Genomic DNA, 19,611 nt, shown 5'->3' with positions numbered 1-19,611 from the left:
CATAAGTCCCTAATCTTTGCATTAATATTTGACCATGACCATAAACTAAGCTGCAACATTTGCGTAGGTATGGCTTTCTTTTTATTTACATTGAATATCATTACAAACAAAATTCGAGTACTCGGAATATCAGCGGCCCCCTTTCGTAACACCGAAAAAACAGGCCTCGGACCTGTTAGAAATCCTTGCGTAACGCCCTCACCCTCGAAATTTCCGGTAACGAAATGAAAGTCGGCGTTTCCAAACCAAACTCCGATTCGGGAAAACCCAGGCAATCGTTTGCGCCCAAAAAAAAAAATTAGAAAAAAGGTTTCACTTTCGCGGGGGGCTCGAGGGGCCCCCGCACCCCATGGCCGAAAAAATCGGGAAAAATCGGCGAGGGCTAAGTGGGCCCTCGCCCCGCCTTCTAGATCATCTCGCATGTACCAATCGTTACATAACACTACTTTCTTCCTGCTTTCTCTCCGGTGCGGCAGTTTCCGCAAAAGTGGGGCACCCAGACCAGCATCAGTTCATTGTGGGCTTGTAGACGATTCGGTTCAAAAAAATGACAGTTTGAGGCTTTAAGTGCAAAATTCAAGTGGACCAAAATCAGGGGTAAGTGCTGGCATGGAGGGCTGGGAAGGGCCGGGTGACCCCGTGACCCAGATTGGGATGCACTCAAGTGCATTGACGCAAAATTCGCAAAAATTGAGATTAACCCAAATCCATGTTGACCCAAGATTAAAATAATTCACTTTACCTCAAGTTATTTCAATTTTTGTGTGTTTCAAATTATTTTTATGTCGGTATGACTTTCATATAATTACAATTAAGCGTGGAAAAGTACAGAAGAAAATGTAGCTCAATAGACAGTTATTGACCGGATTCATCTCTAGCCAAGTTTTTTGCTCCAAAGAAATTTATTCTAAAACGGTTTCTTAATTAGCGACCAATATTGAACACAACTATAATAAGCTTAAAATAATAATTACAAAAAATCAGAATTTCTTTACCAATTAATTAAAATTGTAGAAATTCATTCAAAATGCCAGTGACCTACAATCTCGTACTTTCTAGTGCTTCCGACGATTCAAAGTCCAAGTGCAATTAAAATATCTCGCAAATTCTTCAACAAATACGCTTTTCTGATAATAACCCTGTACATCTAAAATTTTGCAAATAATTGTTGCAAACAAACTTTATTTACATACTTGATGCATTTTAAGAATTCAGTCGGTACTGTTTATTTTTTCATATTTTTAAAAAACTCACCCACCCTGTATATGCCTTTTATTATTCATTTATAAATATTACATGTTGAGGTTTTCGGTAAATATTTTTTAACTAGACAATGAATCGATTCACATTCATATTCATATTGAAATATTATGCAAAATTTTCTATGTCCAGCTTTTGGAAACGAGTCTGTATTTTTATCAGACTTGAAACTTGTAATAAATTTATATGTACATATTTTGGATTATTAGAAATTTTCAAATTGACAAAAATATACATCAGTTATCATTTTCTACTTATGTACAACATGAAGAAAATATTTTATTGATTTAAATTAAAAGATTACTCGTACTCGGTATGGATTTTTTAATGTTTTGTTAAGAACATTAACAAAAAAACAAGAAAACCTCCAGAATACCTAAACACCGCAAGACTCGATAAATATAATTCTTGTTCAACGCAAGATTACAATTTTTTTGTGTATTTAAGAATAATCAAAACTTTTTCTATATTTCCAAAAATTTACGAAAATTTTACGAAACTGCTTATTTTAAAAGAATCACTCGGTATAAAACTGAGTTTGTGTTGGCTTTTTTTTCAAAATAATTTTGACTAAAAAAAACCTAAATAATCTTCATTTACAAAAAATAGCACTAACGTATGCAATAATTTTATAAATCATTCGATACAAAACCAAAAAAGTCGTCACAACCCTGTATATGATTTTCAAAATTTTTAATTAGCGAAAATAAAAAAGTTAAAGACGCTATCTTTTTTTTGCTGTTTTTTTAGAAAATAAAAATTTGGAAACTCACTTAGTATATTTATATATTTTTTGAATTTCAAAACATTAGAAAGGCAAGTATAACTTATAAAAATCCACTCAGTATATTTATTTACAGTAAATATGGAATGTCACTTTTTTACTTTTACGCAAAGTGATTTTTTTTGAAGAAAGTCACTGTGAATATATTTATCGTTACTTTGTTAAAAACATGAACAAAAAATCTTCATAATCCTTAAAAAACTCACTACAAAATTAAGACTATATGTAAATAAGTAGCATTAGCGTGTATTATGTATTTGTTGTAAAATTTTCGGAAATCATTATTCAAACAAAATTTTTACGAAAAAGAAAGTTTTATTTACACAATTTTTCAAAAAACAAATTTAAAACTCTTTATTATTAAAAAAAATGGACTGAATTATTTTTTTGACCACTTTTTAGAAAATAAAAATTTGGTTACTTACTGGATATATAATTTTAAATAAATATAAACACTCTTCTTTTTATTTTTGAGCGCAGCCCAAATAAAGCATAAAAAAATTACATATTTAGAAGCTTCACCCTGTATACAAATTTTCGTTTAGAGCCCGCCGCACAATCGGCGCCGAAAAATTAATTATTAACCCTATAAAATCAATGGTCATGCCATCGATCGAGTTGGCCATGTCAAAAATCCGTGCAAATCCACCACGGCCGTTCCACGGCCAACTCGACGTTTCCAGCGGGCGGAGTTTCCCGACCGTGGTGGAGCCTAAAACGAGCGAAAAAGACAAAGAGAGCACGTGCTCCACAGGTGGGGTAGTTTACGGTATCTATGGCGATTTAAATTCAGTCGCGGTAAAGCTTCGGACACTAGGAGGCTGTGATTCGGTGAGTGCGGCGACTTGATTGAAATTTTTTTTCGGAAAAAAAAAAGGTGAGCTGTGAGTGAGTGTTCAACACATGTGGTTTAAGTGCGGCTCATAAAATCGAAATTTTTAAACAGAGGACAGATGGCGTGATTGGATGATGGTTTTTTTGTTAATAATTGAGAAATTTTGAGATCGATAAATCTAATTCGGGACTTGTGAGGGGGCGAAAAGGCGATTAGGAGACACGGGTGACGACAATGGACAATTAAAAATTAATATTTTTTTTCTAATTGACAATGCACCCGAGGGTCAATTGTTTTTGTTTAAATTAATTTGGAATTACAAATCAGCGTGACCATTGTTTTTGCTTTGAACAATGCCACCAAATATTTGTCTGCAATTAAAAGATTAGGAAAAAGGTGACTTTTACGAGAAATTAACAGATCACTCGTGTGGAACATTTCATTTTAACGGTGCGTTCAGACGGAATTTTATTATTGGTGTCCCACTTAACAAACATTAGAAAAGTTTACACTTAACTAACTTTTCCCATAAATTACCATTTTTCCATTTCTTTTGGGAAAGTAGGCGTGGGTGCACAGACGGGATCACAAAGTAGGCCGCGCATCGAATTGTTAGTTATTTTTGTTACATTTTGAAAAAAATTAACCAAACAAAAGTTCTATACTAGTTCGATATTCTATTTTAAGTAAAACACTCTGTATAAAATTAATTATGCAAAATTCCATTTATTTTCTCAAAAATTTCAAAAATCTAGATTTAAAATTTACAAAATTTTGAATTAAGAAATCAAAACAGTCTTCAAATATTTTTAAAAAAACTGTCCATTTTAAGTAAAACACTCTGTATAAAAATAATTATGCAAAATTCCATTTATTTTCTCAAAAATTCCAAAAATCTAGATTTAAAATTTGCAAAATTTTGAATTAAGAAATCAAAATCGTCTTCAAAAATTTTTAAAAAAGCCGTCCATTGTGAGTGAAACACGCTGTATAAAATTAATTATGCAGGGTTTCAATTATTTTCATACACTTTTCAAAAAAACTAGATTTTGAATTTGCTAAATTTTGAATTAATAGAAATAAAAATGGTTTTTCAAAAAAGCTGTTCATTTTGAGTGAAACACTCTGTATAAAATTAATTATGCAAAATTTCATTTATTTTCTCAAAAATTTCAAAAATCTAGAATTCAAATTTGCAAAATTTTGAATTAAGAAATCAAAATCGTCTTCAAAAATTTTTAAAAAAGCCGTCCATTGTGAGTGAAACACGCTGTATAAAATTAATTATGCAGGGTTTCAATTATTTTCATACACGTGTCAAAAATCTAGATTTTAAATTTGCTAAATTTTGAATTAATAGAAATGAAAATGGTCTTTCAAAAAAGCTGTCCATTTTAAGTGAAACACTCTGTAAAAAATTAATTATGCGAAATTCCATTCATTTTCTCAAAAATTTCAAAAATACAGATTTTCAATTTGCAAAATTTTGAGTTAAGAAATCAAAACAGTCTTCAAATATTTTCAAGAAAACTGTCCATTTTAAGTAAAACACTCTGTATAAAAATAATTATGCAAAATTCCATTTATTTTCTCAAAAATTCCAAAAATCTAGATTTAAAATTTGCAAAATTTTGAATTAAGAAATCAAAACCGTCTTCAAAAATTTTCAAAAAAGCCGTCCATTGTGAGTGAAACACTCTGTATATGATTAATTATGCAGGGTTTCAATTATTTTCATACACATTTCAAAAAATCTAGATTTTGAATTTGCTAAATTTTGAATTAATAAAAATGAAAATGGTCTTTCAAAAAAGCTGTCCATTTTAAGTAAAACACTCTGTATAAAAATAATTTTGCAGAATGGCAATTATTTTCACAGAAACTTCAAAAATCTTAAATTTTCAATTTGCAAAATTTTGAATTAAGAAATCAAAATGGTCCTCAAATATTTAAAAAAAAAAAACACGACTATTTTAAAGGAAACACTCAGTATAAATTAATTTTGCGGAATTGCAATTATTTTCACAAAAATTTCAAAAATCAAAAAATTTCAATTTGCCGAACATTTAAAAAGTCACAGGTAACTAATGCAATTTTTTTGTTTTTTTTAATCACAGGGTATATGTTTTTTAAGCATATATTTTCTAAGTTTTCTATTCATTTTAACTACATTCAAGACACATCTTGTACAATTTTTTTTAATTCATTAAAATTTTGAACACTTTTAAGAGAATCAATTTCTATTATACAACAAACAAAAAAATACGAGGCCAAAAATAGATAAGTTACGCTTAGCCAAAGTATAAAAAACCACCTGTATACAAATTTTGTTGAAACAAACTGATAAAATAAATTTCGAGAAAAATTTTGCAGAATGACAACTATTTTTACAAAAACTTCAAAAATTTAAAATTTTCTATTTGCAAAATTTTGAATTAAGAAATCAAAATGGTCCTCAAATATTAAAAAAAACCGACTGTTTTAAAGGAAACACTCAGTATAAATTAATTTTGCAGAATTGCAATTATTTTCACAAAAATTTCAAAAATCATGAAAATTCAAATTGCCAAACATTGATTTAAAAAGTCAAATAGTCATGATTTTTTTAAAAAGTCTAAGTTTTCTATTCATTTTAACTACATTCAAGACACATCTTGTACATTTTTTTTAATTCATTAAAATTTTGAACACTTTTAAGAGAATCACCCTGTATACAATTTCTATTATACAACAAACAAAAAAAATACGAGGCCAAAAATGGATAAATTACGTTTAGCCAAAGTATAAAAACCACATGTATACAAATTTTGTTTGTATAAAATTTATCCAATTATACAAATAAATAAATAAAAAATGGATAAATGTTGAAACAAACTGATAAAATAAATTTCGAAAAAAATTTGCAATTTTTTATTGCTGTTTTTGTCCATACCTTGTATATTATTATGCTCTTTTATGTACAGAATAATTCTCCAGTACAATAAAGATAAAAGCTAACCTGAACTTTGAAGAATCATTCACAAACTTACTTTTTATTTGTTTAGAATTATACTGTGTATTTAGTTCGCATTGTACTTTTGCAAAGTCCAACATTTTACGTAAATTATCCTGTACATAACCTTGACTTTTAAAAATTCACACTCTTATCAGGTGACTCAAGTTTTGTCCGTAATTTTTTATAATTCAAAAAAATACGCTTTTTTCCATTCAAATTATTCCTATAAAAGAATAATCCTGTATTACCGTTTTACAAAATAGCTTTCGTAATTTTTATCAAAATATTTTTCTAGTAACACACAATTCAAAAAAACAGACAATAGACGGAAAAAAATGTATAAAAACTTTATAAGTGTGCTTTTTTCGCTAGACAACACAAAAAATGGGCGTCCCAAAACCGCAGCAACGTTTCTACACCCCCTCGTCCCACCCCTTCAACAACAACTACATGTTCAACGGTGACATCGCCTCCCACAGCATCACCGGATTCTACAAAAACGCGAAAATCTTCATCACCGGAGCCACCGGATTCGTGGGCAAAGCTCTCGTCGAGAAACTCCTCCGAACATGCGACGAACTCGACAGTCTTTATCTTTTAATGCGACCAAAACGCGGAATGAACATCGAACAGAGATTGAAGGAATTGCTGAAAAACCCAGTTTTTAACCGGATTCGTGAAAAAAATCCGGACGCTTTTGACAAAGTCAAGGCCGTGGCGGGGGATGTTTCAGCCCCCAATTTGGGGCTGTCAGATGGGGACAAGGAGAAGCTGGTCGAGCACTGCAATATCGTTTTCCATTCAGCGGCCACAGTCAAGTAAGTAATAAAAAACTGTGAAAAGATTAAATATTCTCTGATTGATTTAACGATGAACAGAAATATCATTGATAATAAGGGGGTGGGAACAAGCGTTAATATTTAAACGCTTGCCGCGATATTAATAGCATTCTCTATTCATGATATTGTTTAAAATTCTAGTACTATAACACATTTATGAAGTGTTAGGATTTATAGAAAAAATGCTCGTAGTATCACAATAATGATAATTGTATACCATTACTAATAAAAAAACTAACAGCTCATAATAATCAGTATCAATCAAAAGCACTACAAGTAACAACTTCTGAATGGATATTACACAAATCAATATCTTTTTTTATGAAATACCAGATATTTGTTGATTTTATTTATTTATGAATATCAAATAAGGAATGCAATTTATTTTCACTGTCATCAGAAATGATAACGTATGATCTTAAAATAAATTAATATCAAACTACTGTCTATTAGCAACATTTAATTTTGAGACAGACTTTATATAAATATCAATGCCATTTGGGCGTATTAGTACCTTATTACAGTTACTTGTTACCAACGATATTGATATTACAAATTGATAATTAAATAGTACTATCAAATTAAACCTTTTCATCATCATTCAATCTTTGAATGCAAGTATTCAATTTATACCAAGACAAAAAATCAAAATCAGTGTTTTTTTCACTATCAACATCAATATCACCGACTAATAACCTAGTGGTATCTGATAATGAATATCAAAAAAATCTATTACTTTACTTCTAATGATCAAACTTGTTATTAAAGAATTATCAAAAATCAGTTAGTCATTAATTCATTATAGTTTTAAATTTTAAAATAAATATTAAGTTCTGAATCACTATTACATAATAAATTTGCATCAACTTTTTGTGATGGTATTTCTAAAAACAATATTATCATTTTTTAGGGTATCAATTTTGATAAAACTGTCTCCCAATTTACTTATATTCAATAAGAATACGTAAGTAACTATAATAATTTCACTCGTATCACAGATAATCTGTTCTTAAATATCAAACTATCAACAACTTTTTATTACGTTAAAACATTAGCATCTTATAAAGTTTTTGATAATTTTTAAATATCATCATCAAACTTTGAGGAATATCAATAGTAAAAAATATCAGTGTTATTTCCAGTAATTTCAATTATATGCTGCGTACTATAATACCTTATCAATGATATTACAAGATATTTCGAAATAAATATCAAACTTCCGTTACTTTTTCATATTTATAAAACATAAAACATTAGTATGTGGTTATCTTATTATGGTTTCGAAAGTTTTAATAATTTATAAAATATATAGTATCACTTAATTACCAATTATCAATTATCAATGTTATCAATTTATTACAGCAACTGGTTAGCAATTTGTAAATCAAGTTAAACAAAGGTAGAAACAGTATCAATATCAATATCGCATCAATATCAACATCAATATTGTTAATACCGTTTTTCCTTGCCATTAGTACAATAATTTGTTATCATTAGTACCTGTGATAATAACCTAGTAGTACCTAGTAATTAATATAAAAAATCAATTCTTGTACTTCTAATGCTCAAACTTGTTATTAAAAATTATCAAATATCAATATCACTTAGTACTTATATCTTACTATCAAACTTTGATGTAAATATCAATAGCACGACCGGTGTTAAATTCCGAATCACTCTCACACAAATATCAATATTTGTAACAATTTTTGTGATAATATCCAAAAATACAATACATTAATACATAATTATCAATTATTAAGATATCAATAATGATAATGTGATAACATTTTTACTCTTCTCAAAAATCAAATTATCTGTCAAGAACTTTTTAGCATCATATTAAGTTTTTGCTAATTTTAAAATATCATCATCAGATTTTGAAATATTCTAATGGGAAATATCAATGTCATTTTCATAAATTTTCAATAATATATTGCCTATAATACGCTATCATTTATCAATGATATAACCAATTGATAATTATAATGAAATCAAACAACTTCAACATCATTCAAAATTTAGATAAATGTATAAGAATGCCAATTTTCTGTATCAATTTCTAAATCAATGAAACAAAGATAGAAACATGTGCTATCAACTATATCAACATCAGTGGTGTAAATTTTTATAATACTTCCTATATTTTCACTTATTACAATAATTTCTTACTATTAAAGATATATCACATTATCAAATATCAATATCAAGGATTGTCTTATTATCAATTTCTACGTAGATATCAGAACCAATAGCAATTAGTATCAAAGAAATCCAATCTTTTTATTTTAATCAATGAAAAATCAATATCAGTATGTGCTTCTGGAGCTATATCACCCAAATATCAATATTTATATCAATATCGTCAATTACGTGCAGATTCAACGAGGATTTGAAAAACGCCGTCACCCTCAACACCTTGGGCACCAAACAAGTGCTCGAACTTTGTCGAGAGATGAAGAATTTGAAAAGTTTCGTCCACGTCTCCACAGCTTACAGCAATTCAGACAAGTACACGGTTGACGAAACGGTGTATGAACCCCCACATGACCCCACCGCAGTCATTAATAGCATCAAAGTTTTGCCAAACGAAGGAATCGAAATCTTATCAAAAAAAATCTTGGGCAAACACCCAAACACCTACACCTTGACCAAGGCAATGGCCGAGCATTTGGTCCTTGAGAGCTCTTCCCAGATACCAGCAGCTGTGGTACGCCCTTCCATCAGTAAGTACCATGGTTGGTTCCTTGAACCATTACCTACTTTTGGCTTAGTTACAGCCGCATGGAAGGAACCATACCCAGGATGGGTGGATAACGTCAGTGGGATCACGGGGATTTTCATGGAATGTGGTCGAGGGACCATCAAGTCGATCATTTGCGACGATAAATGTACCATGGACTTGATCCCGGTCGATATCGTGGTCAATACCATCATCACGGCGGCTTGGCACACGGCCGCACACCCATCGAACACCATGCGGGTCTACAACTGTACCAGCGGTACCACCAACCCCATTTCATGGAAGGAGTTCGGCCGCTTGACCCAGAAGTACTGGCTAGAGTACCCCAGCAAGTACGTCACGTGGTACCCGGGATTCACCTATCGCACAAGCCGCGCCATGCACGTGATCTGCGCCCACTTGTTCCATTTGCTGCCCTCGGCCTTCCTTGATGTGTTTTTGTATTGCACGAAACAAAAGCCAATGTGAGTACCAAGGCGGGAAATTTGAATCGAATCCAAATCGTGTTTTACAGAATGTTGAAAATCAGCCGAAAGTTCTACAGTGCGTTAGATGCGGGTAAATTTTTTTCAACCAACGAATGGGATTTTAAGACTTCGACGATGGCAGCACTGGTCAGCGCCGTCCGCGATGCAGAAGATGGCGCCAATTTTGAAATTGACATGACAGCGGAGAACGGCTTCAATTGGAACTTCTACCTTAAGGATTTTACCCTAGGAGTGAGACAGTACGTGCTCAAGGACGACATTAGCAGTCTACCAAGTGCCAAAGTCAAACTAAACAGGTACTACCAACCCAAGGCCCAGAAAATTTTTTTCGAACTTATTTTTTTCCAGGTTGTATTGGTTCCAAAAGGTGTTTCAAGCTGTCACGATATACTCTATAGTCAAATTGGCACTTCATCAATGCACTTAGCCCAATTTTTCCATTTTTGACTCGTTATAGGAGAATTAAGTGTCTTATCGAGAAATCGAGTATCATCAAACGGCGGACAAACCATGCAAATGACAAATTTTAGGATAGGTTATTGAATATCTTACTTTATTTATTCTAGTTTTATAGCACTAACATGTATTTTTCAACTGGAAAAGGTTTATGTTGATAATAAAATTTGTATCACTGGACATTGGTTTTTATTTTTATTACCAGGCGTCATATTAAAAATTCAAGAAAAAATAGTAGCGTTTTTTTATCAAACAGTTGCATTAAAATTATTACAAAAGTGGCGAAAAATAACATTGATTGAGTAGAACACATGAACCAAGATTCACAACTCTATATTAAATAGTTAAAAAATTAAAGGCCGTACATGTCTATGGTACGCACTCTGTATGGTGTCCACACACGTGAACATTTATTCAAAACGGTGCGAAATTCAAATAAATCCTTCATTTAATGGCCTTATCATGTAGATAAGATATTTAAATTAATTTTTGGCCACGACAACAGTAATTGACATTTTCACATTTTTGACCGCAACAGTATAGTAACAAGAACAGTAAAATAACAAAAAAAAATTTAAGGATTCGAAGGCCCCGAAAAAATTAGATACTTTATGATAAATAAAGTTTATTAGTGCTGAGAGAATATTACGCTCTTAGAAATAAGTTTTTTATGCTAAATTCTCATCAGCGCCATCTCGTGATGAAAATGGCAAACACATAAACAGTCAGGCAAAAGTTTGAGACCAATTAGTACGTACATCAAGAAATTTAAAAATAATTTTTCAAAAATGTTATTTCGAAATTCCTAGATACAGGGTGACCCATGGGTGCGTACGGTATTGTATACAGGGTGGTGAACCAAAGTAACATTTTTTTAAATAGAACACTATATATTTTTCCATAATTACATTCTACGTAAAAAAATAATGTAACTTTGTATAAACTATTGTGGGTCTATCTCTTTTCGTTTCGGAATTATTCAACTTTTCGTTATAAAAAAAAACAATTTTTAAAAAATCACTGCGAAGTCGCCTATGAATATTTTCCGACAAATTTGCAACAGAAAAACTTAGAATATCCTGTAGTTTTAGTTTATACGTGTAAAGAAATGCATGGTGTTCCATTTGAAAAAAAAATGAGTTATTCAACTTTTTGCGTTTTGGCACAGCCTGTACATTATCTGTGTGTTTCAAGTAAAAGTTGACTATTTGCCAAAACTGCAAAACTGAGTTTTTCTGTAGCAAATTTGTCGAAAAATATTCATCGACAACTTCGTAGTGATTTTTCAAAAATATGTCTATTTTTAATTATTTTTTTCTGTAGAATCTAATTATGCAAAAATATGTAGGGTGTTTCATTTAAAAAAAATATAATATTGGTTTACCACCCTGTATATAATGAACGAATACATTCATGAATACAATCACTTCGGTCAAGTTCAATTTTTTTTAATTTCTAAAACACCAGTGGTTCAAAAACAATATTACTGAATTAGAAGTCATTCCCTTTTCCCAAAAAAAACGCCGTACTAGAGTGTTGAAAAAATATTTTTAAATAACTAGAAATATAAAAAATTCGAAAAAATATTTTCTTGAAAAATCACATTTTTAAAGTATTTGATGAAAAACGATCTTTGACGAAAAAGTTTTGAGTATTTTACGACGTTCAATTATATTAAAACTTCAGGCTGTAATATTATTACACTATTCCCACGTTTGCACTTTGCATAGTCCAAAGCACTCTTGGTACTTTATCATAATCTTTCTCGTAACTGATTGACGCAAAATAATAACAAAACAAAGCGAATAAAACTACAGATAAAATCACCTGATCTCTTTATTTACAACTCGAATACAATAAAAAGATAAATTAACGAAGTGTTTATCCTAATGCTTAGTTTGAATCAGAAAAACTTACTTAACCTAAAATGCTGTCTTTGTCTCAAATTAATAGGAAAATCTAAAAAAAATATCCAAGGAGCACAATAAATAATTGCAAATATACAAAACACGATAATTCAAAACCAAAAATACACAAAAAACGTGTTACTTGATCCCTAGCAAATCATTTGTTGTCACTTTCCTCAAAATGGGCGTGGTCTCCAGCTTGGCCTTCTTGATCGGAACCTCGGGTTTCACATCGGCTTTCTTCTTGCCTTGGAACCTTTGATGGTCCTTCCCTAATATACAATACTTGATTTTCATCGGTATTTCCTCAACTTCAAACATAGCATCGTGTGGACTGGTCCCGAAAAAGTTCCGAATTTTCGTATCAGCGCCATGTCGAATCAAAAGCTCGACCAAATCAACTAAAAACGCCATTCTCGCACCAAAAACCACCAAATAACTGAACTAGAAACTCACCATCGTGACACTCGGCGGCGTGAAAAAGGGCCGTCCGGCCCGATTTCATATCTTTTATGTTCGGATCGGCTCCATGTAGGAGCAAAAGTTCGGCGCTTTGGTACGATTGGGCCAAAGAGGCTAAGATTAGAGGCGTGAAACCCTCGTAGTTTAGTGAGTCGATGTCGGAGGGTTTGGATTTGTTGAGGAGGACTCTAAGTATGTGTAAGCGGCGATGCTCGATGGCCAGGTGGAGCATGGTGTTGCCCTCGGGGTCTGAGATTGAAATACTAGCGCCGTGGTTGAGGAGGACTTTGATGATTTCGAGGTCCACGTCGTGGATGATGGCCAAGTGCAAGGACGCCTGTTTTTGCAATTCGGAAATAAAATTAACTAGACGCCCTCTGGTGATGACTTTTGGACTATGTCGAAAACAGTAACGAAATTTTCGTAATGCCACATTTAACTGACATTTAATTAATTGTTCAACAATTTTGCGTGTATAGTGTTAATTACTTACAATAGAAAGAATTACTTTAAAAGTACGTGGTGGTAAATACTAGCGTTGACTTTGGTTCTGTAGTTTTTCGCGGTATAAAGTGTTTATTGTTGGAACTTGAAAGTGGATAAAAAGTGAAAAAGATTTAAATTTTCATTACAAAGTGTTATCAAACAGTTGTCTAATTAAAGACTACAGTAAGGGATCACAGCGAACACAAAGTTGGGCTCAAGAAACCAATAAATTAGTGAAGTTTGTGAATTTTAGGTTAGAATTTTTCCACTGATAAAATCATGACATACTTCGATAAATCAACAAAACTACAATTAAGATTAACAACTGCTAATACACTTAAACGTAAATTATGCCAAAAGGTAGGCTTTTCAATGTCTTTGTAATAATTTTCCAATAAAGAAAGTGAACCAAAAAGTCATCGATGTTCGTGTTTTCTTCGTCATCTCTAATTTGTCAACGTTTCTTCCACCAAAGATACAATAGTCATTCCGCATTGGCAATGTAATAATTGTGAAGCCTCAAAATTCGTACAACGCTCAAAATATCCGAATAAACATTTTCCCGCCATTTATGGTTACTGTTTTTGACCTAGCTCAGTGGTGCCCCCAACGGTAACTTTACTTCTGAATTATTAGTAGAGAAAAACGCAATTTCCGGTCAAATCAAACGTAGCACAAAATTAAAGGCCGTACATAATTATGGTATACACCCTGTATGGTGTCCGCACACGTGATCATTTATTCAAAACGGCGCGAAATTCAAATAAATCCCTCGTTTAATGGCCTTATCTTGTTGATAAGATATTTAAATTAATTTTTGGCCACGACAACGGTAATTGACATTTTACACATTTTTGACCACAACAGTATAGTAACAAGAACAGTAAAATAACAAAAAAAAAATAAGCATTCAGAGGCCTGGAAAAAAATAGATACTTTATGTTAAATGGGCTTTATTAATGCTGAGAGATTATTACGCTATTAGAGATAAGTTTTTTTGCTAAATTCTAATCAGCGCCACCTCGTGGTGAAAATGGCAAACACGTACAGAGTTAGACAAAGTTTGAGACCAATTAGTACGTACATCAAGAAATTTAAAAAACATTTTTCAAGATCAAGAAATTCGTAAATACAGAGTGCCCCAGGGGTGCGTAGGGTGTTGCATAGCGGGTGGTGAACCGAAGTTATACTTTTTTAAATGGAACAGCCTATATATTTTTCCATAACTAAATACTACGCAAAAAATAATGAAATTTTGTACAAACATATTTGAAAAAACACTGTAAAGTCGCCTATGAATATTTTTTTCATAGTCTGTTTTTTGCAATTTTTAGTGGAGAAAAACGCAATTTCCGGTGCATTTCCGGTCAAATCAAACGTGGCACAAAATTAAAGGCCGTACATAATTATGGTATTCACCCTGTATGGTGTCCGCACACGTGATCATTTATTCAAAACGGCGCGAAATTCAAATAAATCCCTCGTTTAATGGCCTTATCTTGTTGATAAGATATTTAAATTAATTTTTGGCCACGACAACAGTAATTGACATTTTACACATTTTTGACCACAACAGTATAGTAACAAGAACAGTAAAATAACAAGAAAATTTTAAGCATTCAGAGGCCTCGAAAAAAATAGATACTTTATGTTAAATAGACTTTATTAATGCTGAGAGATTATTACGCTATTAGAGATAAGTTTTTTTGCTAAATTCTAATCAGCGCCACCTCGTGATGAAAATGACAAACACGTACAGAGTTAGACAAAGTTTAAGACCAATTTTTCAAGAATATTTTTGTGAAATTCCTAGATACAGGGTGACCCAGGGATGCGTAGGGTGTTGTATACAGAGTGGTAAACCGAAGTTATACTTTTTTAAATGGAACAGCCTATACATATATTTTTCCATAATTGAATACTACGCAAAAAAAATATGAAACTTTGTACAAACTATTATGGGTCTATCTCTTTTCGTTTCAGAATTATTCAACTTTTAGTTATAAAAAAAACAATTTTTGAAAAAACACTGTAAAGTCGCCTATGAATATTTTCATAGTCTGTTTTTTGCAATTTTTAGTGGAGAAAAACGCAATTTCCGGTGCATTTCCGGTTAAATCAAACGTGGCACAAAATGACGCGTGTTAAGTACAATAAGTGTGCCAAGTTCCAAATTTATAGCGCCAGTGGTTTGGAAATAAACAAGGGAAGCGTGTTATGCGGCGCACCCTGTATACTACAAAAAAACCGTTTTTTTTATTTAAATAAAAATATTTTATCAAATGGCGTGATAAGTGTGAATCACTAAAGCAAGCATTGCGAAATATTACAAAATATTGGTTTATACTTTTTAAACATTAGTAGTGGTTCCAAATAAGAATGTGTTGTCAAAAATATTTAGAAAAAAAAAATTAATAAAACTCTTATGAGTGATTATTAGTTCATCAACGTTTTACAGTTAAGTTTCATTTGAAAAAAATCAAAATCCTGTTACAAAAGTAAAAAAAAATAAAATTTGTGTTGTAGAAATATTTTGACAAAACAAAAAAATTCATTAAGGCCCTAAATAATGACTCTCGGTTCCACATTTTTTTAAGTCAAAGGCCCTTCTGATAAGCTTTATTTTTTGCAAAAATCAAAAAAATATTTTTAACATAATTTTTACCCTAAGCAAATGCAAAACTGCAAATATAACACCATTTTTTGTAATTTTTGGGGATAATTTCGGCAAATTTTCGAAAAAAAATTAGAAAATGATTGCGTTTGTCTCACTGAAGATTTACAAAACGCTCATAAAAAGCATAAATAATATACTTTTTGACTAAATTTAGGAGTGTTGTCTGTTTTTGTAAAATCTTATGGATTTTAATCGATAACGCACTTAAAAAAATAGTAGCATTTTCAAATAAACTTTGTAGTTCAAAGTTTAGTTTAGTTTGACTGTCTTTCTTAAAAAAGCGACAAAAAATTCTTAAATCAAATTTAATTTTGTGATTTTTCGTTCAGCTTTGACGAAATTCTTTTACCACAAAAAAATGACATATGAAAAAGAAACACTATTTTTTAAGCAATTTTTTTGCAATTGCGTTTGTCGCCAAAAAACTCCAAAAAATTCGAAAAATGGCACAAAAAAAAAACACTATAATTTTTGATTAAACTACTCAATCTCTTAAACACGCTTAAATGTTTCCAACCAAATTTTGTCGCTCCGTGGTTTATTTTTTACATTTTTCTTCAAAACAAACAAAAACCAGTAAAACAAGCAAAATAATATTACTTATATTCTTAAATATTCTTATAATATTACTTAAATTTTGTTATTACGAGGTATATCATTTTTTTCCCTAAAAAACCGAGTGATACTGGCAGAATAATATTAGATCCTAAAAAGTTTATCATTTTTTTAAGACAAAGGCCCTTTTAAACAAATTTGGTTTTTTTTTCAAAAATTAAGGAAATCCTTATAAGGGATAATAGTTAAAGAAAATAGAATAATATGTATTTTTATTTTTAAGATATTTGAAGAAAACAAAAAAATTATTAAGACCATGAAGAGTAAATATCGGTTTAATATTTTTTACAGCCAAATAAATACCTTTTAGATGAGTATTGTTTTTTGCATACAGAATAACACTTAAAAAAAATATATGCAATACAAAAATAAATAAAATTGCAATATGGAGTATAACATTAAAAAAAATTCTTTTTGTCAATTATTTAGAAAAAACCGAAAAAACAAAAAGTCAAAAATCCAAGTCACAGGTCCTTTTGCAATGTTTTACATGAATCAAGGAAATATTTAATTCAAATTAAGCTTTATTTTATTATTATTATTATTATTATTTTCAAGAATCAAGGAAATCGCTATACGAAACACCAAATATAAAAAAATATTAGTATTGCTTTTAAAAATTCACTATTCTATCGTTTTTAAACGCCCTAAAACGCCAAAAACTCAAAAATAATTTATCAAAAAAATGAGCAAAAAATCGTTAAACATTTTTTGAGAAAATTGTGAGTATCATACCAGTCAAGTCAAGATAACAGACTTTTAACAGCTAAAACCACAAAAAAATTTTCGGGAAATCGATTCATTCGTTATCAGTTCACGGGGACTTGCATCATTTCATTCATTTTTCCTCCATTACATCACAAATCACCGGTTATTTGTAAACAAATATTTATTTCAGTTTTGATAATAATGTTAGTTCTGTTTGAAAAATTTTAATTTATTATTATTTTGATTTATTCAAGACCAAAAACATTTAAAGATGTTTAAGAGTAAATCGTAAGTTTGTTAATCCCCTATTATTATATTTAAAACTACAATTATTTTTATTTAGAAAGCTGTGGAAAACAACGGAATCGCTCGAACTGTCAACTACGGAGAAAAACACCGCCTACTCTAACCGTATTGTCACTTTTCCAAGACTCAGCATTTCAGATTAAATTTTCTCGGAACGTGATAAACAATTTCTGATTTTTTTAAACACACAAAACTGAAGTGTGATTCCAAAAACATTTACTATCGATTCTCGGGGATTTACATCACTTCATTCACGTTTATTTATTTTGTACGTCACAAGGCGCGGTAATACCCCGCGACCTTGAATTTAATGTTATCAACAACGGTAAAAAACCGTACTTATTAATAAACCTCCCAGTATTCGGTACCTTTATCACCCGAAAAACCGCCTTATCACGATACGCCGAAAAACGATCGATTTCTCAGAATAAGTACTACTTACAAAACCATGCTGATTGAGAAGATTCACGTTCTCCTTAATCGCCTTAAGAACAACACAATTTTTCTGGACGAGTTTTAGGTCATTTTGAATAACACTATCATGAATTGGCCTAAAACGAAAAATTTTACAATTGTTTGTTAATTTCTCGAAAAATAACTCACAAATTTCCCGCGGCGTCAAAATTGAGTGCATTCCTCATATCATTGAAGAAATTAAACTTGTGTATCTCTTCCTTCGTCTTGAGTTTCTTCGGATCGATCATTCTTCGATTTGTGCACTCGCTTCGTTCGTTGTCGCCCATAATAAAGTTGCACAACTGTTCAAAATACAGAGAATCCCTCTCGTCGTAAAAAACCGGGTCGGTTTGGGTCAAAACACTCCGATTGTCCGCCTCAGTTTGCTCACTTTTGTCGACACTCACTTGCAGGTCGTAGTCCGTCATGGTGGCAACACTGACCCTAGTTGTGGGAATCACGCTCTGCATGAACGTCACAGGCTGGTACTTCACCGGAACCAGGATCTTGGGGACGACGCGACGCGGCGTCACTGGCACCAGCTTGGGCAGGGGGGGCCCCCCGTTCACCACGATCGTGGGTTTATTCTCATTCTTGATGATTTTGTGGGGCACGATTTCGATGCGTTTGCCGTCCTTGTGGATGTACTTCTTGCCGGTCTGCGGGTCTACTTTCAGTATTATCTTTGTGAGTTTGGTTAAATCGATGGGTTTATCGGGAGTCTTATCCTTATCTGCGACCTGCACTACAGCGAGTCCGTCCTTAAAGCCGATCGTGTGCACGTTGGGGCCCTCGCTTTGGTGGTTTTTGCCGCGCACGTAGCAACGGTAGGGGCTCACGGAGGTGGAGGGCACTTCGTGCAGTTCCATGCTGTTTGAGGTTAGAATTGGAAGCAAAGACTGCTGGAATTTTGAAGGGGCTCACCTGTGGTCACTGCAGTGCTTCAAGTAGGTTTTCAACAATTCGGAACTTGACAAAAAGAGGGATTTCCCCCTGTTGGGTTACACGAGTAGCCCCGCCATGTCGGTAAAGAAGAGTTACACGGAGGAAGTGAGACGCCAATACACAAAACGCACGAGTGGAACAAAGATAGACAACACTCGTAATTGACACCAACTTAAGCAACCCGACACGAAAAACACTAGATTTTTTATTTTTAACAATTATTAAAAATATTGCGTTGCACAATAACTCCAATTGATTTATTTACACTTTGCGGTTTGTTTACCAATTGTGGAAATGGTTGTGATAAGATAGAAACGAAAAACTTGGCGGTTACAAGGTGACCAACCTAACACCGATTTTTGTGCTTGACCGTTTGCGCACGTAAATGATAAATAATAAGGTGGAAATTACACAAAACGGGTGCGTTGAACCCCATTTAATTGGAAATATTGGAATTAATCGGAGTTTAATTAATTTTCGGGAGGTCATTGTCATAAGCAGTGGCGTAGCAATGCCCACAGTGGCGGCGCATTTGGAAACTCAATTTTTTATTTTGTTACACTTGGTAAAATCATCTTTATTCCATCGTTAGGCTTTTTTTTTAATTAAAAGTTGAGTTTATTCTCGAGATTTTGATAAAACTGGCCAA

At 32.0% G+C, this 19,611-nt stretch overlaps 2 protein-coding genes across 4 annotated transcripts; one reads left to right on the top strand and one right to left on the bottom strand.

Moving 5' to 3' along the window:
• Positions 1 to 454: 454 nt before the first annotated feature.
• Positions 455 to 10,580, top strand: LOC656109 (putative fatty acyl-CoA reductase CG5065). 3 transcript variants are annotated; one of them, XM_015981039.2, is made up of 6 exons: positions 455 to 597; positions 6,247 to 6,692; positions 9,093 to 9,439; positions 9,488 to 9,920; positions 9,971 to 10,240; positions 10,293 to 10,580. In XM_015981039.2, exons 2-6 carry the CDS (start codon positions 6,259 to 6,261, stop codon positions 10,369 to 10,371), a joined length of 1,563 nt encoding a protein of 520 aa, XP_015836525.2. In that variant the 5' UTR covers positions 455 to 597; positions 6,247 to 6,258; the 3' UTR covers positions 10,372 to 10,580. The 3 variants fall into 3 exon arrangements, with proteins under 3 accessions (XP_015836525.2, XP_008194927.3, XP_015836527.2); XM_008196705.3 differs by lacking the exon at positions 455 to 597 and adding an exon at positions 2,627 to 2,875; XM_015981041.2 differs by lacking the exon at positions 455 to 597 and adding an exon at positions 2,814 to 2,921.
• A 1,638-nt stretch (positions 10,581 to 12,218) lies between these two features.
• On the bottom strand, positions 12,219 to 19,131 carry LOC655576 (uncharacterized). Its single transcript, XM_961506.5, has 5 exons — positions 18,942 to 19,131; positions 18,165 to 18,887; positions 18,004 to 18,112; positions 12,764 to 13,106; positions 12,219 to 12,708 (listed from the first exon to the last, which is right to left on the bottom strand). Exons 2-5 carry the CDS (start codon positions 18,884 to 18,886, stop codon positions 12,446 to 12,448), a joined length of 1,437 nt encoding a protein of 478 aa, XP_966599.3. The 5' UTR covers position 18,887; positions 18,942 to 19,131; the 3' UTR covers positions 12,219 to 12,445.
• Between the last annotated feature and the right edge of the window lie 480 nt (positions 19,132 to 19,611).

This window comes from Tribolium castaneum, chromosome 8 (genome assembly GCF_031307605.1).
Source record: "Tribolium castaneum strain GA2 chromosome 8, icTriCast1.1, whole genome shotgun sequence".
NCBI classification, from domain to species: Eukaryota; Metazoa; Arthropoda; class Insecta; order Coleoptera; family Tenebrionidae; genus Tribolium; species Tribolium castaneum.
This window is presented reverse-complemented; position numbering and strand designations above follow the sequence as displayed.

Coding starts and splice junctions, on each gene's coding strand:
- LOC656109 (XM_008196705.3), top strand. CDS start 2,642: ATGGTCATGCCATCGATCGAGTTGGCCATGTCAAAAATCCGTGCAAAT. Junction 9,440..9,487: donor TGTGGTACGCCCTTCCATCA/GTAAGTACCATG, acceptor CTTTTGGCTTAG/TTACAGCCGCATGGAAGGAA. Junction 10,241..10,292: donor GCCAAAGTCAAACTAAACAG/GTACTACCAACC, acceptor ATTTTTTTCCAG/GTTGTATTGGTTCCAAAAGG.
- LOC655576 (XM_961506.5), bottom strand. CDS start 18,886: ATGGAACTGCACGAAGTGCCCTCCACCTCCGTGAGCCCCTACCGTTGC. Junction 13,107..18,003: donor TTCTCAATCAGCATGGTTTT/GTAAGTAGTACT, acceptor TTGCAAAAACAG/GCGTCCTTGCACTTGGCCAT. Junction 12,709..12,763: donor CGCCGCCGAGTGTCACGATG/GTGAGTTTCTAG, acceptor TGGCGTTTTTAG/TTGATTTGGTCGAGCTTTTG.